The sequence below is a fragment of the Mastomys coucha genome, unplaced genomic scaffold (genome assembly GCF_008632895.1).
Source record: "Mastomys coucha isolate ucsf_1 unplaced genomic scaffold, UCSF_Mcou_1 pScaffold10, whole genome shotgun sequence".
NCBI classification, from domain to species: Eukaryota; Metazoa; Chordata; class Mammalia; order Rodentia; family Muridae; genus Mastomys; species Mastomys coucha.
The window spans coordinates 2149298-2163403 of record NW_022196892.1 but is presented as its reverse complement, the minus strand read 5'-3'; the positions used below and the strand labels follow the sequence as shown (position 1 = coordinate 2163403).

Here is a 14106-nt window from a genome sequence, read left to right as displayed (position 1 = left end):
ATTACTACCTATCTCACTTTTAAGATGATAATGGCAGATTAAATTTTATGGTGACATGATTTATAAAAGAAATGTAGTGCCTGGGTTTCATTTCTATCTGCCACCTTTTGACATGAAATATCTATTTAGAAATAGGTAGGGCTTCAAGATGCCCTGAAATCAAGAGCATGCCATAACACTTTACAATTTCTGCATGATCACACAATCATTTTATCTGAAGTGTGCAGTTAATGCCAGTTCAGGCTAGGAAAATTCTGTGAGCATATACATGGTCTACACAGAATTAAAGTATTCATCTTCTCATTTTGACCTTTTGCCTTGTCAACTGTTATCCCAGCTGACCCATCAAACAACTGTAACTACTCAGTTTTCCTGAAAGCTTTCATTTCCATTAATACTCTTCCTTATTTGAGAGAATGTTATTTCTATACTGCATCATTCTTTCCTAGTAATATGATGAAATAGTGTTTAATAGTTTTAAAATATGAATAGAATTTCCATAGTAGAAGGATGTCCTAAATGTGACTGGCCACACTTGTAGAAGTGAATGGAATTATTTTACAAACAATTCTGTACTAGTCACTGAGAACATTCGTGGATAAGCAGCTAACAGGCTTCAGCCATCCTGGCATTTGCCCCTTAGTTTTACTGCTTGTATAGATAATGGCTTTGAACTGCATTACATATACTCTTTGCATAATATGATACTCATAATATGGAAAATGTGGTACTTGTCATCTGACTACAATGTCCCTATTGATTTTGATTGGTAAGAAAGAAAGATAGAACATGTGTTTTCAGAAGTAAAAGACCATGGCTTTACCTGACACTCAGGAGTGCTCAAAATTTTAATACACTCTTTCACTTTTCCTATCAAGCTAAGAAAATCCTTATCTTCATAATCAAAACGATTCTGGAAAATAATGGAGCAGATGACATTGCAGGGAGCACATCCCATAATGAAATGGGGATCACAGGGTGAGCCTGAAAATTGGAAAAAATTGTAAAATTCATTAAAAAAAATAAACACATGCAGTTGCCCTTGTTAACAGGATAAGGTATTTAAAAATTGTAACAATTAATTATGAATATACTTAACTGCTAGGTACTTACGTGCTGAAGATTCATGATCATTTTGACATTAAAACTGGCTTCGTTTTCATTCTCACTAGTTAGATAAGACTGTTCACTACCACATTCAAAGACCTTAATTTAAGTGGCATAACATCCTAAAAATTAGCCAATTACTTCAGCATGTGTTATTCCAGAACCTAAAATCTGAAGAATGACCACAATAAAATCTACATTTTTGTTACAATATAAATGTGCCCAAAATGTGGCCTCAATGAATGTTCCAAAAGAAACATGCAATAAACATGCAAACACCAGTTCTTCAACAGTATGTGTGGACTTCCTGGAGGTCTGTGCTTATTCATGAACCACTCACCCTTATAGACTTTTTTTTGTATTAGGTGTTTCATGTTAAGACACTTCAGTGTTTGCACATAAGTTCTGCACTTCTAGCTAAGAATGGAGAACATATTTCAGTGTTGCACTTGCAAGCCAATTTTCATCTATCTTTTTAAAACTGGCATCACTATTGCTGTCTTCATCTTTTTATTAACTTCCATACAGTTTCCCTTTTATACACTGTAAAGCAGTAGTCTGTTCTGGCAACTTAGGCTCAGTAGAGTAATAGGCCTAGAACCCTGGAAACCCAGTGGGAAGTTTCTGCCTCCTGGGTGGAAGGAGTCTGCTATAATTCCTGAGTCTTTGGCTCCTGTTTCAGTCACAACCTCTCAAAGCTGTCGCCTCAGGAGATGTGTGCTCTATCAGGTAGACAATGCCCCAAGCTCCCAGCATTCTAGCTGGACCCTACCCGGAGTCACCTGACAATAGCCAGGCTTGCCTTGCCCCAAAGGTAGCCACACCTCATACAATATAAGGGGTGGTCACCCCTCCCCTCTCTCTTGCTCTTTGTCCTCTCTTGCTTCGTTTCTTCCTCTCTTGCCCTCTTTCCTCTCTTGCCTTCAGTCTCTCTCTCTCTCTCTCTCTCTCTTTCTCTCTCTCTCTCTCATTTTCTCTTCTCCACATCTTCTTCTCCTTTACTTCTCTCTACTTGACTGGCCTATTTTCTCTTTCCTATAATAAAATATCTCATTAATAAATTGTCTTCTTTTTTACTACCACTTCTTTTTTGACTCCCCATCACAGGCCACAGCAGCAGAGAGAGAGCTCCAGTCTCCAGCAGTGCACCACCAGGCCCTATAGTACACCGACAGCCTTAGAATATACCACTTAAATATTTTTGCAATCAATTTCTCACTACTATAAACTTGTTCCTTCACTTAGACCAAACATTTTATAGAAAATTCAAAATTAACATGAAACTCTTTGACACATTTTATGGCATATTTCTTAGATACCTTTTCTGAACACTTTATGAAGACTTGTGTCCATCAAAGGTCTACATCTTATATCTCCTTGAAGATATGCAGAATCATTTCCCTTTTCTTTATTTTTTATATTTTTGTATAGCTGCCACAGAGTCATTTGTTTCCTTTATCTTTTTCTTTTGTTTTTTGAGTGAATGTACAGAATTTATAATATGTAAATATGACATGATCCACTTATGTAAATAAATGATGTGAGAGCCTTTATTTTTAAGGTCCATAAGAGGTGAAGCAAACACTAGTATGAAACAAATAACCCCATTATTTTTTCACTTTCATCTTTCAAAGAATTAATTTTACTATCTATGAAATACATGTCATTGTAATATCCATTTTGAAAGTATAATAAAAGCAAATTTGTGTAGAAACTATGAATAATGGGAGAAAATGGAGGAGAAAAATACTATTATGACAAGCAAACCAAAACACATAGCCTACAATTACAAATATACCTTCATGATCTCGACCCAGCATCTAGTACAATTTCAAAAATAACATTTACTAAAAAGAAAGTAAATGTGCAATTTTATGGGTAGGGGAGCATTCTCACAGAAGCAGAGGGAGGGGGGATGGAATAAGGGTTTCCAGAGAGGAAACTAGGAAAGGGGATAACATTTGAAATGTAAATAAACAAAATATCCAATGAAAAAAAAAGGAAATATTCATCATGGCCAGACTTCACATTCAATATATTTAAGCAAAACATAAATATGTGGATATTTAACATCAAGTAAATATCAAGGTATTACATTACATATATGTTTAAAATGTGTGCATTATATTGGTGATTTGGTCATGTGATTTATTTTACATGCAAAGAAAATAAATAATCAGTATTTGTCAAGTAGTTATAATCAAGCTGATACAAACTACAGTCAACTCAAAAAAAGAACCTCAGCTGAGTAATTGCTTCAGGTAACTATTCTGACATTATGTCTCTCTGTTCTTTTCCTTCATTGCTGATGATAGGGACATTAGCTAAAACCAATGTAGGCAACATGAATCTTAGGCATGTGATTCTGGACAGTAAAAAAAGAAAGTTAAAAACACAAGTGGAATAGGTCACTGAGCATCTATCCTTCATGTTTTCTGTTGCAGTTACTGCTTCCAGATTCTTTCTTTGAGGTCCTGATTTGATCCCTCAATAGTGTCTGTAACCTATAAACAATTTGAACCCAATACCAACTTAGTTGTTTTAAAACAGAATCAATAACAATAACAATCTATGAGAGCATGATTGTTTATGTTACTTTCAGTATTGAAATTGCTGTGATCAAAGGATCAAAATTGTGATGTTGTGTCGAATGTGATTTTAAATTCTGTACCATCAAACAAAGGTAATATGAGTTATCAAAGGTGGATATTTAACCATGTGTAATTCCTTGAGATTACTCATGTTCTACCAGGATTTAACACCTTATACTATACTAAGATATCACATTCTTTTAAGGAATGAGGATGCACAGAAGTATTTTGAGATTACTTCTTGTTGTGTGCATGTCATTAACATGGAAAATCTGATTGTATTTCACAGTATTTGGGTGAAAAAGTGTTAAAACCTATTTATATAGAAATCTAAACAAACAATGTAATATTCTTTATTTGAAAGCATTTGGTGTGTAGCATCCAGAATGCTAGCAAAGTAAGAGTCATCAACTTTCTCATACCAAAAACCTGTAAAGGTGATTATGAATTCCATATCTGAAGACTCAAAGAAAAATACTAGAGTCAATGAAACAGTTTTGAGTTTTTTAACGGAATCATTTTACTAGGTTTTATATGTGCATAAATTTTGACTATTTGTGTAGTAGTATGTTTTAGTAAAGGTTATAAATAAAAATATTGAATGCTATATAAGAAGGAATGATGATAACATGCTGAAATCTTGCTAAAATCAGAGATATAATTGATAAAAATCTTTTACAATCAGCTGAGTAATTAAAATAATCTATCACAACATTTTTACTGAAATCTAAAATGAGACGCTAGAGGGACAATTAGAAACTTGAATGAAAAAGTGTTATTTATTGCTCTTAAGAAAAAAGAGAGAAGGAGAGAAAGAAAGAAAGAAAGAAAGAAAGAAAGAAAGAAAGAAAGAAAGAAAGGAGGAAAGAAAGAAAGTAAGTAAGAAAGAAAGGATAGGAAGGAGGAAAGGAGGAAGGAAGGAAATGAAAGAGAGAGAGAAAGAAGGAAAGAAAGTGAGAGAGAGAGAGAGAGAGAGAGAGAAAGAAAGAAAGAAAACCAATGCTACATGGCCTATGCTCCCTATTTTTAGATGTTAACCATTATCATTGATAATCACCCTGTCATGCTGGTATGCAAAGAGCAAATGACATTGTACTTAGGAGAATTCATGGCTGCACAATGTACTAAAAGTTGACATGAGACCTATGCTCATGACATCTCATTAGGAAAAAATCTTGGAATAAGATAGGAACAACATGACTCATACACAGCCATGCATAGACCAAGATATAAAAGTAGAATCTGACCTGCACTTACCATTTGTTTTCTTCAGTTCCTTCACCAACCACTGTGCTTCCTCTTGCACTTTTTCCTCAATGGTCCTTTTTCCCATTCCCAAATTCCTCAGAGTATTGACGGTGAAGAGCCTTGTGGCCTTCCATACATTTCCATTGCTAAAGCCAATGCCTGAAGAAATAGGAACAGACACTGGAAATTCCAGACACAGAAAAAGCTGACAGATGGCAGCCATAGAGTCCAAATCTTATGCCTGAAAAGCAAATATGACTTCCACTCTCCACCTTTCAGCTCGCTCTGGAAACTGCCAAGTATACACATAATCACATACACACATACACAAACACACACACATACACACACACACACACACACACACACACACACACACACACTTACCCTTTCCTTTAGAAACCTTTTCAAACATCGGGAACCTTCCTCTTCCAGAGAACTCTTCTCCATGGTCAATGAGGGCTTCTTTTATTGCCTCATAACCATATAATACCACAGTAGGCTGTGAGCCAAAATACAGAGTGTATACTGGGCCATAGGTTTTAGAAAACTGAAAAGAAATAGCAAAGATAAATATTAATTAAATGTCATTATATTTTCCATAGAGTCAATCTATTTAGCTTGATGATCATATTGGGTTATGATAATTTTATTCAGAAAAACACAGTTTAAACTCTGTATAATTCTTTACCTTATGATGATTATCATATATTCATGGCCTACAGTGTGCCAGAAAACCTTTAAGCCTGTTGACACACTAAAACCAAAGATTTGTCACATTTATTTCCTGAATTCTATTGCAAATAAGTACACTCAAATTTGACACTCTGTTTATTCATTATTCGATACAAGAGCATAACGCTCATGATAACTTCATACTAAAATAGATTTCAATGGTCAGAAGAGTGGTGCAGAACCAGGTTGGAACACTTCTTGTTAAAACTAAGAAAGCCCTGTGATAAAGACTAGAAAACCAGAAACTTAGATTATCACATATGTTTGATTTCCATTCTTATCTTTTGTTACAAAAGTACATAGAGTGGGTATCATACAAAGTGTGCCATAGCATGAAGCATCATAGGAAAATCCCATTCTCACTCATCCTAGGCCCAAGTCACAGGTTATGAATTAAATAAAATTTGATTGGGAAAATAGCACATATGCTAACACACACTATTTATGGTTTTTATTCCATGTATGAGCTCATGCACATTGTATTTACTTCAAATCAGACACCAGTAAATTCTTCAGAGTACAAAATTAATGTCAAATACAAGAACAATACATGTCTAAAATTCTGATTCATTTTATGAACTATTTCTTACTCTTCACACTCAGTCAAAATAATAGGAAATTTTTAAAAAAATAGTGGTATATAATTACCTGCATTTGTAAAAAACAAAATAGTGTATATAATTACCTGCATTTCAGGTTAGAGGTAAAAGTCAGAAAAAACATAGAACTTTTCAGTTTTTGACATTATATTCCTTTCCACATCATTTTCTCCACGCATTGAATTTCAGGAAAGCAGCCTGATTTCTATCTACCTTTGAAATGAACCTAAAGAGTACAAGGCATACTTACATTACTAAAGGATTGGTGGATATTCTTCTTATCTATCAGGTGGAAATTGCCAATAATTGGGAGAGGAGTGGGGCCAGGAGGGAGCTTCCCTCTTCCAGAGCTCTGTCTCCAAAATGAGAGGAGAAGCAGAAAGGACAGACTAAGAACCACGACCACAAATGGATCCATGGAGACTCTTCTTACTGACAAAGGTATGATCAGGCACTACAGACATCTTATAATGCACATACAGAATCAATATTTTCTGTTTGGGCATCTTTGTACAATCAACAAGTTATTGTTTAACTGTCTTCCAAGTGGACTTTGTCTCAACAACAAGACAAAACAAGCACTTTTAACATTGTCAATATTGGCCGGGCAGTGGTGGCGCATACCTTTAATCCCAGCACTTGGGAGGCAGAGGCAGGCAGGTTTCTGAGTTCGAGGCCAGCCTGGTCTACACAGAGAGCTCCAGGACAGCCAGGGCTACACAGAGAAACCCTGTCTCAAAAAATTCAAAAAACAAAGCAAAACAAACATTGTCAATATTGTAGAACGTCTGTAAGAGATTTGTGCTTAATTTTATTGAGTTTTATTGAGTTGTGACATGTAATTCTGATAAATAATAATTATTCAAAACTTGAAGTACACTTAAATTAATTTATAAAAGCATTTACTTATGAGATTGTACTAAATTATGTCAATTTCTTCTTTCCTTCCTTATCCAAAACAAGCAATATATACATTTTTCTTATTCACTTTCTAACTGAATGTTTTTTCTTTTATTTTTTAAATTAATTAATTTATTTATTTGCATTTCATATTTTATCAACTCCCTGTCTACCCTCTGACTGTTCCGCATCCCATACCTCCTTCCTAGCCCCTGTCTCTACCTGGATGTCCCCACCTCTTCACCCTACGTGACCTCTAAACTCCCTGGATCCTCCAGTCTCTTGAGGGTTAGGTGCATTATTTCTGAATGAACACAGACCAGGAAGTCCTCTACTGTATGTGTGTTGGGAGCCTCATATCAGCTGGTGTATGCTGTCTGGTTGGTGATCCAGTGTTTGAGAGATCTCAGAGGTCCAGATTAATTGGGACTGCTGGTCCTCCCACAGGATCACCCTTCTCTGTTTCTTTCATCCTTCCCTAATTCAACAGCAGGGGTCAGCTACTTCTGACCATTGATTGGGTGCAAATATCTGCATCTGATTCTTTCAACTGTTTATTAGGTCTTTCAGAGGGTAGTCATGATAGGTCCCTTTTGTGGGTACTTCATAGCCTTAGCGATAGTGTGAGGCTTTGGGGCCTTCCTTGAACTGGATCCCACTTTGGGCCTGTCACTGGACCTTCTTTTCCTCAGGCTCCTCTCCATTTCTATCCCTATAATTCTTTCAGACAGGAACAATTATGGGTCAGAATTGTGACTGTGGGATGCCTCCCTCTCCTTCATTTGATGCCCTGCCTTCCTGCAGGAGGTGGGCTCTATATATCCCTCTTCCTACTGTCAGCCATTTCATCTAAGGTCCCTTCCCTTTGAGTCCTGAGAGACTCTCACCTCGCAGATCTCTGGTACATTCTTAAGGGTCCCCTCCAACCTTCTATCTCACAAGGTTGCCTATTTCAATTCTTTCTGCTGTTCCTCAGGGCTTCAGTCCTTTTCCCTTACCTGATACCAGACCAGGTTCCTTCTCTCCCCCCACTTACTCCACCCTCTGCCATTTTCCCTCCCAGATCCCTCCCAAGTTGTGCTTGCTTTCTTCTGCCTCCCAAGTGTGACTGAGGCATCTTCACTTGGACACATCAGCTTTTTGAACTTTGTGAGTTCTGTGGACTCTATCTTGAGTAATCTGTACATTTTTTTGGCCAGCATCCACTTGTTAACTCACTATGACTAAATGACTTGCATATCCTTTTGCATGTGAGTTACCTCACTCAGGATTATATTTTCTAGTTCCATTAATTTGCCTACAAAACTGAAGATATCTTAGCTCTTAATAGTTTAGTAGTATTCCATTGTGTAAATTAACTATATTTCTGTATCCATTCTTTTGTTGTGGGACATCTGGGTTGTTTCAAGCTTCTGGATATCACAAATAAAGCCACTATAAACACAGCGGAACACATGTCTCTGTAGCATGTACATCTTTTTTATATGTTCTTAAGAGTAGTATAGCTGGGTCTTCAGATAGATCTATTTCCAATTTTCTGAGGAACCTCCAGATTGACTTTCACAGTAGTTGTACCAGTTTATAATCCCACTAGCGATGGAGGAGGATTCTCCTTTCTTCACATCTTCTCTAACATGTGTTGGCTTTGATCTTATCCATTGTGATTGGTGTAAGGTGGAATATCAGGGTGGTTTTGATTTCCATTTCTTTGAACACTAAGAACTTTGAACTCTATTTAGGTGCATCTCAGCAATTTTAGATTCCTCAGTTGTGAAATCTCAGCTTAGTTCTATACTCCATTTTTGATTGGGTTGTTTAGTTTTTTATTAGCTTCTTGCATTCTTTATATTTTGGATATTAGCCCTTTCTTGGATGTAGGGTTAGTGAAGTTTTTCCCCAATCTTTAGGTTTCTGTTTTGTCTTATTGACCTTGCCCTTTGACTTACAGAAGCTTTCCAATTTCACGAGGCCCCTTTTATCAGTCTTGATCTTAGATAATGAGCCATTGGAATTCTGTTTAGGAAATTTCCCCCTGTGCCAGTGAGTTCAAGGCTCTTTCCCATTTTCTCTTTTATTAGATCAGTGTATCTAGTTTTATGTTGAGGTCTTTGATCCACTTGGATGTGAGTTTTGTGCAAGGTTATTTCTATAACAGTTCAGATAGATAGATACATAGATAGATAGACAGACAGGCAGACAGACAGACAGATAGATAGAGATAGAGATATAAATATGGATATAGTTATAGATATAGATGTGTGTTTTTCTGTGTACAAAACACATATTGACTATATATGTACATAAAGAATATACATAGATATACATATATATTTTAAAGATGTAAATGCTATCTCCTAAGGCTGCTTAATGTTGATTATGAATATGTATTTCTTTTTTGTAGAATTGAGGTCTATGGAGCTTTTCATACCCATGCAAGTCTTTCTGTTAGAGTTATTGCACTAGGCTATTTTTGGGCCAACATTTTAGTAAGATTTTATGGATAGACTTGCTGACATTGCTAAGAGATACAATCACTTGTGTTTTAGATAAATAAAAATTCTTTAACACTATGAATTTGTAAGGTAGACTCCAGGAAGGAGTTTGTATTATATGCATTTTTGTGTTTGTCATGATATATGCTTATTTAACAAAATCTCACTTTGGACCTCAGACTGGCTCAAACTCACATCTCTCCTATTGCTTTTTTCAAAAGCCAGAAATATTTGGACAAAAGACCGCATGCATATTTAACTGTGTATTTAAATTGGTTCTTGCTAATTTAAACATATGGACATATGCTTTAATTATAAATGAAGTAAAACTCTCACACATGCTTTGAACAACACAACTAAGACAAAAGACAAATATAACTTACATTAGTAACACACATTTCAATAAGAAAACCTATTAATTTGATACCTAGGAAAAGCTATATGCCTTTTGCCACTGTGAAATTCAATGGAAGACTTAGGTTTATCTTTGTTTCTTTCCTTCCTTCCTTCTTTTTTTCTTTCTTTCTTTCTTTCTTTCTTTCTTTCTTTCTTTCTCCCTTCCTTCTTTTTTCCTTCCTTTCTTCATTCCTTCCTTCCTCCCTTTCTTTCTTTACTTTTTCCTCTTTCTTTCTTCCTTTCGTTCTTTTCTTTCTTTCTTTCTTTTTTTCTCTCTTTCTTTCTTTCTTTCTTTCTTTCTTGTTTCTTTCACTTTCTCTCTCTCATTCTTCCTTCCTTTCTTCTTTATCCTTTATATTGTCATTACTGTATAAGAAGGACTACAAGTGTTTAACAACTCATTGCTGGAAGAACTTAGAATTCAATGTGATACCTTGTAGTTGCTGATACTCCCACTAGCTGTACAGTTATTAGGATTCTCCACTTATCATCATTTCAGAAATGAGGTGATCTCAGCATAACTGAACAGAAGACAATAAATGAAAATTTTTGAGTCACTAATATCTATATCACAGGTGAGTTTATATAGCATATGTTTGTCCTGGGTCTAGGTTACCTCACTCAAGATTATATTTTCTAGCTACATCCACTTGCCTCAAATTTTCATGATATCCTTGTTTTTAATGGGTGAATAGCATTCCATTATTTTCATGTACCAAATTTTCCTTATTCTTAAGTCAATGTACTCCTAGATTGTTTCCAATTTATGGGTATAGCAAATAAAGCTACTATGAAAATAACTGAGCAAGTGTCCTTCTCTTATAGTAGGACATCATTTGGTATATTCTCAGGAGAGGTTTAGCAGGATAGTATTTTATAAATTATTCCCAATTTTCTGATAAACTGCCAAATTCATTTCTGAAGTGGTTGTTCTAGTTTTCACTTCTAAGAGCAATGGAGGAGTCTTTACCTTTTTCTTTTTTCACATCCTCTCGAACATGTGCTGTCACTTGAGGGCTTTGTTTAGTTTGGTTTGGTTTGGTTTGGTTTGGTTTGGTTTGGTTTGGTTTGATTTGGTTTTTAATCTTAACTATTCTAATGGGAGTGAGACAGAATCTGAGTCATTTTGATTTGCATTTCCTTGATGGCTAAGAAAGTTGAACATTTCCTTGAGTGCTTCTTGGCTATTAGAGATTCCTCTGTTGAGAATTCCCTGTATGGCTCTGTGTTACATTTTTAATTGGGCCTTATAGTTTGTTGGTGTTTAAATTCTTTACATATTTTGTTTTTTATTAGACACTTTCTTTATTTACATGTCATATGATTTCTCCTTTCTTAGTTTCCCCTCCAAAAACAAAAAACAAAAACAAAAACAAAACAAAAAACAAGAAGAACAAACCCCTGTTCCCTCCCTGCTTCTCCTGTTCAACAACCCACCCTCTCCTGATTACAGGTTCTGGCATTCCCCTACACTGGGGAGCAGAAACTTCACAGGGCCAAAGACCTCTCCTCCCATCGATGACCGACTTGGTAATCTTCTACTTTGCACATGCTGCCAGAGCCATCAGTCCCACAATGTGTACTCCTTGGTTGGTGGTTTAGTCCCTGGGAGCTCTGAGGGTACTAGTTAGTTCATATTGTTGTTTGTCCTAAGGGTCTGCAAACCCTTCAGCTCCCTCAGTCCTTTCTTTAACGCCTTCAGTGGGGACCCTGTACTCAGTTCAATAGATGGCTGTGAGCCTCAACTCTGTATTAGTAGGGTATTGTCAGAGCCTATCAGGAGGAAGCTATATCAGGCTGGAGTGCCATTCCTTCAGTCTCTGCTCCAGAGGTATATATTGTATATTGAGACATGTTTTCTCTGTATAGCCCTGGATGTCCTGGAACATACTAAGTAGACCAGGCTGGCCTTGACCTCAGAAATCTGCCTGCTTCAACCCACAAGTGCTATTATTAAAGGCATTTACCACCACTGCCTGGCTTTCAATAAAATTCTTGAAAACTGAATCCAAGGTTAAAGCAGAACAATTATTCACCATGATGCAGTAGGTTTCATACCATGGATGCAGGAATGGTTCAATATACAGAAATCCATCAATATAATCCACTATAAAAATAAACTCAAAGGAAAAATCCCCACATGATTATATCATCAGATCCTAAAAATCTTTGACAAAATACAAGACTACTTCAGGTTAAAATTATTGGAGAGATCTGGACTTCAAGACTCAACGCTTATAAGAATATTTGAATAATACCATGCATTCTATCCAATTATCACTGACTAAGGCTATACTTAAAAACAATGGCCATTAAAATTGAACAATGTCCTTCTCAATGACAACTTGGTCAGGGAAGAAATTAAGAATGAATTTGAAGACTTCATAGAGTTTAATGAAAATGAAGACATATTATACCCATAAGTTATGGGACACAACCAAAACAGTGCTAAGAGGAAAATTCATAGAACTAAGTACCTTCATAAAGAAATTAGAGAGCCTCATACAAGCAACTTAACAGCAAACATGAAAGCTTTAGAGCAGAGAGAAACAAATATCACCAAGAGAAGTAGACAGCAGAAAATAGAAATGAATTCAGTGCTGAAATCAACTATTTAGAATGAAAGAGAACAATACCGGTAAATACAATCATTTAAAACATGATATATGTTTAAATAATATTTAATTTTTTAAAAACTATGTTATTTTGGGTTAAAAATTTTGAAATGGTGGGGGATTCTACCTAATAATTGGAGGTCATGCTAATTGGAGGTGGTCTCTATAGGTTCTATCTTCTTCGGGTATTTTGGCTAATGTCATCCTTGTGGATCCTGGGAACATTTTTCTTCCCTGGCATCTGGGACTTTCTTGTTGTTCTCCTATTCTACACCATTACTGATGCATATTTCTATTTATTCTCTGACTTTCTCCTTCACCTCATCTCTACTTCCCTTCTCCTACCTCCTGTGGTTATTTTGTTTCCCCTTCTAAGTATGATTGAAGCATCTACACTACCCTCTTGTTAAGCTTAATATAGTCTGTGAGTTGGATTATGGACATTCTGAGCTGTTGGGCTAATGTCCAACTATCAGTTACTACATACCATGTGTGTCCTTTTGAGTCAGGATTACCTCAGTAAGAATAATATTTTCTCATCCATCCACTTCCCCTCTCAAGAAAACACAGGGACAAAAATTGGAGCAGACTAAAGGAAAGGCCATACATAGATGGCCCCACCTTGGGATCCATCCCATCTATAGATATCAAACACCAACTTGATTGCTGATGCCAAGGACAGTGCTAGCAATCAGGAGACTAGTTTGGCTGTCTTGTGAGAGGCTCTGCCAGCATCTGACTAGGACAGGTGCAGATATTCACAAACAAGCAATGGACTGAGCCCAAGGAACCGAATGGAAGAGTTTAGGCAAGATCTGAAGGAGATAAATGGGTTTGCAACCCTATAGTAAGATCAACAATATTAACTAACCAGACCACCCAGACCTCCTATGGACTAAACCAACAACCAAAGAGTATACAAGGATTAGTCCATGGCTTCAGCTACATATGTAGCAGAGGACTGCCTTATCTGGCATCAGCCTAAGGGGAGGCCCATCGTCCTTTAGTGGCTTGTTGCCCCAGTGTAGAAGGATGCTAGATGTGTAAGAAAGGAGTAGATGGGTAGGTAATGGGGATGGGATAGGAGGTTTTTGTAGGGGAGATGGAGAATGGTTCAGCATTTGAAATGTTAAAAAAAATGTTAAAAAAAAAAGCAAATAGAATAATATTTTTCTACATGACATTTTACTAAAATTATGTCAATTTCCTCATATTTTTTCCAAGATCTCCAGTATTTGCATTTCCTTATTCTCTTTCTAATCCATGATCTTTTTGCCTCTTATAATTGTAATATATTTATATATGCATACATATATAAAAATACATATATATATATATAAAACATATGCTATTTTTATATACACAGCATATTATATTGTTTACACATATATTTATATATTTGTAAAGAAATAAATGCAATCTG

General features: G+C 36.0%; 2 protein-coding genes across 17 annotated transcripts in view; one reads left to right on the top strand and one right to left on the bottom strand.

Moving 5' to 3' along the window:
• Positions 1-6759, bottom strand: part of LOC116072985 (cytochrome P450 2C40-like) — a 41980-nt gene extending 35221 nt beyond the window's left edge. For both annotated transcript variants that reach the window (XM_031344623.1, XM_031344631.1), the window contains exons 1-4: positions 6531-6759; positions 5334-5496; positions 4956-5105; positions 824-984 (exon numbers count right to left, since the gene is read on the bottom strand). In XM_031344623.1, coding sequence (XP_031200483.1) covers positions 824-984; positions 4956-5105; positions 5334-5496; positions 6531-6698 — 642 coding nt within the window. In that variant the 5' untranslated portion in view covers positions 6699-6759. The remainder of the gene's footprint in view (positions 1-823; positions 985-4955; positions 5106-5333; positions 5497-6530) is intronic.
• Fhit (fragile histidine triad diadenosine triphosphatase) overlaps positions 1-14106 on the top strand; it is a 1878988-nt gene that overhangs the window by 1541204 nt on the left and 323678 nt on the right. The gene's annotated exons all lie outside the window — the stretch shown is intronic.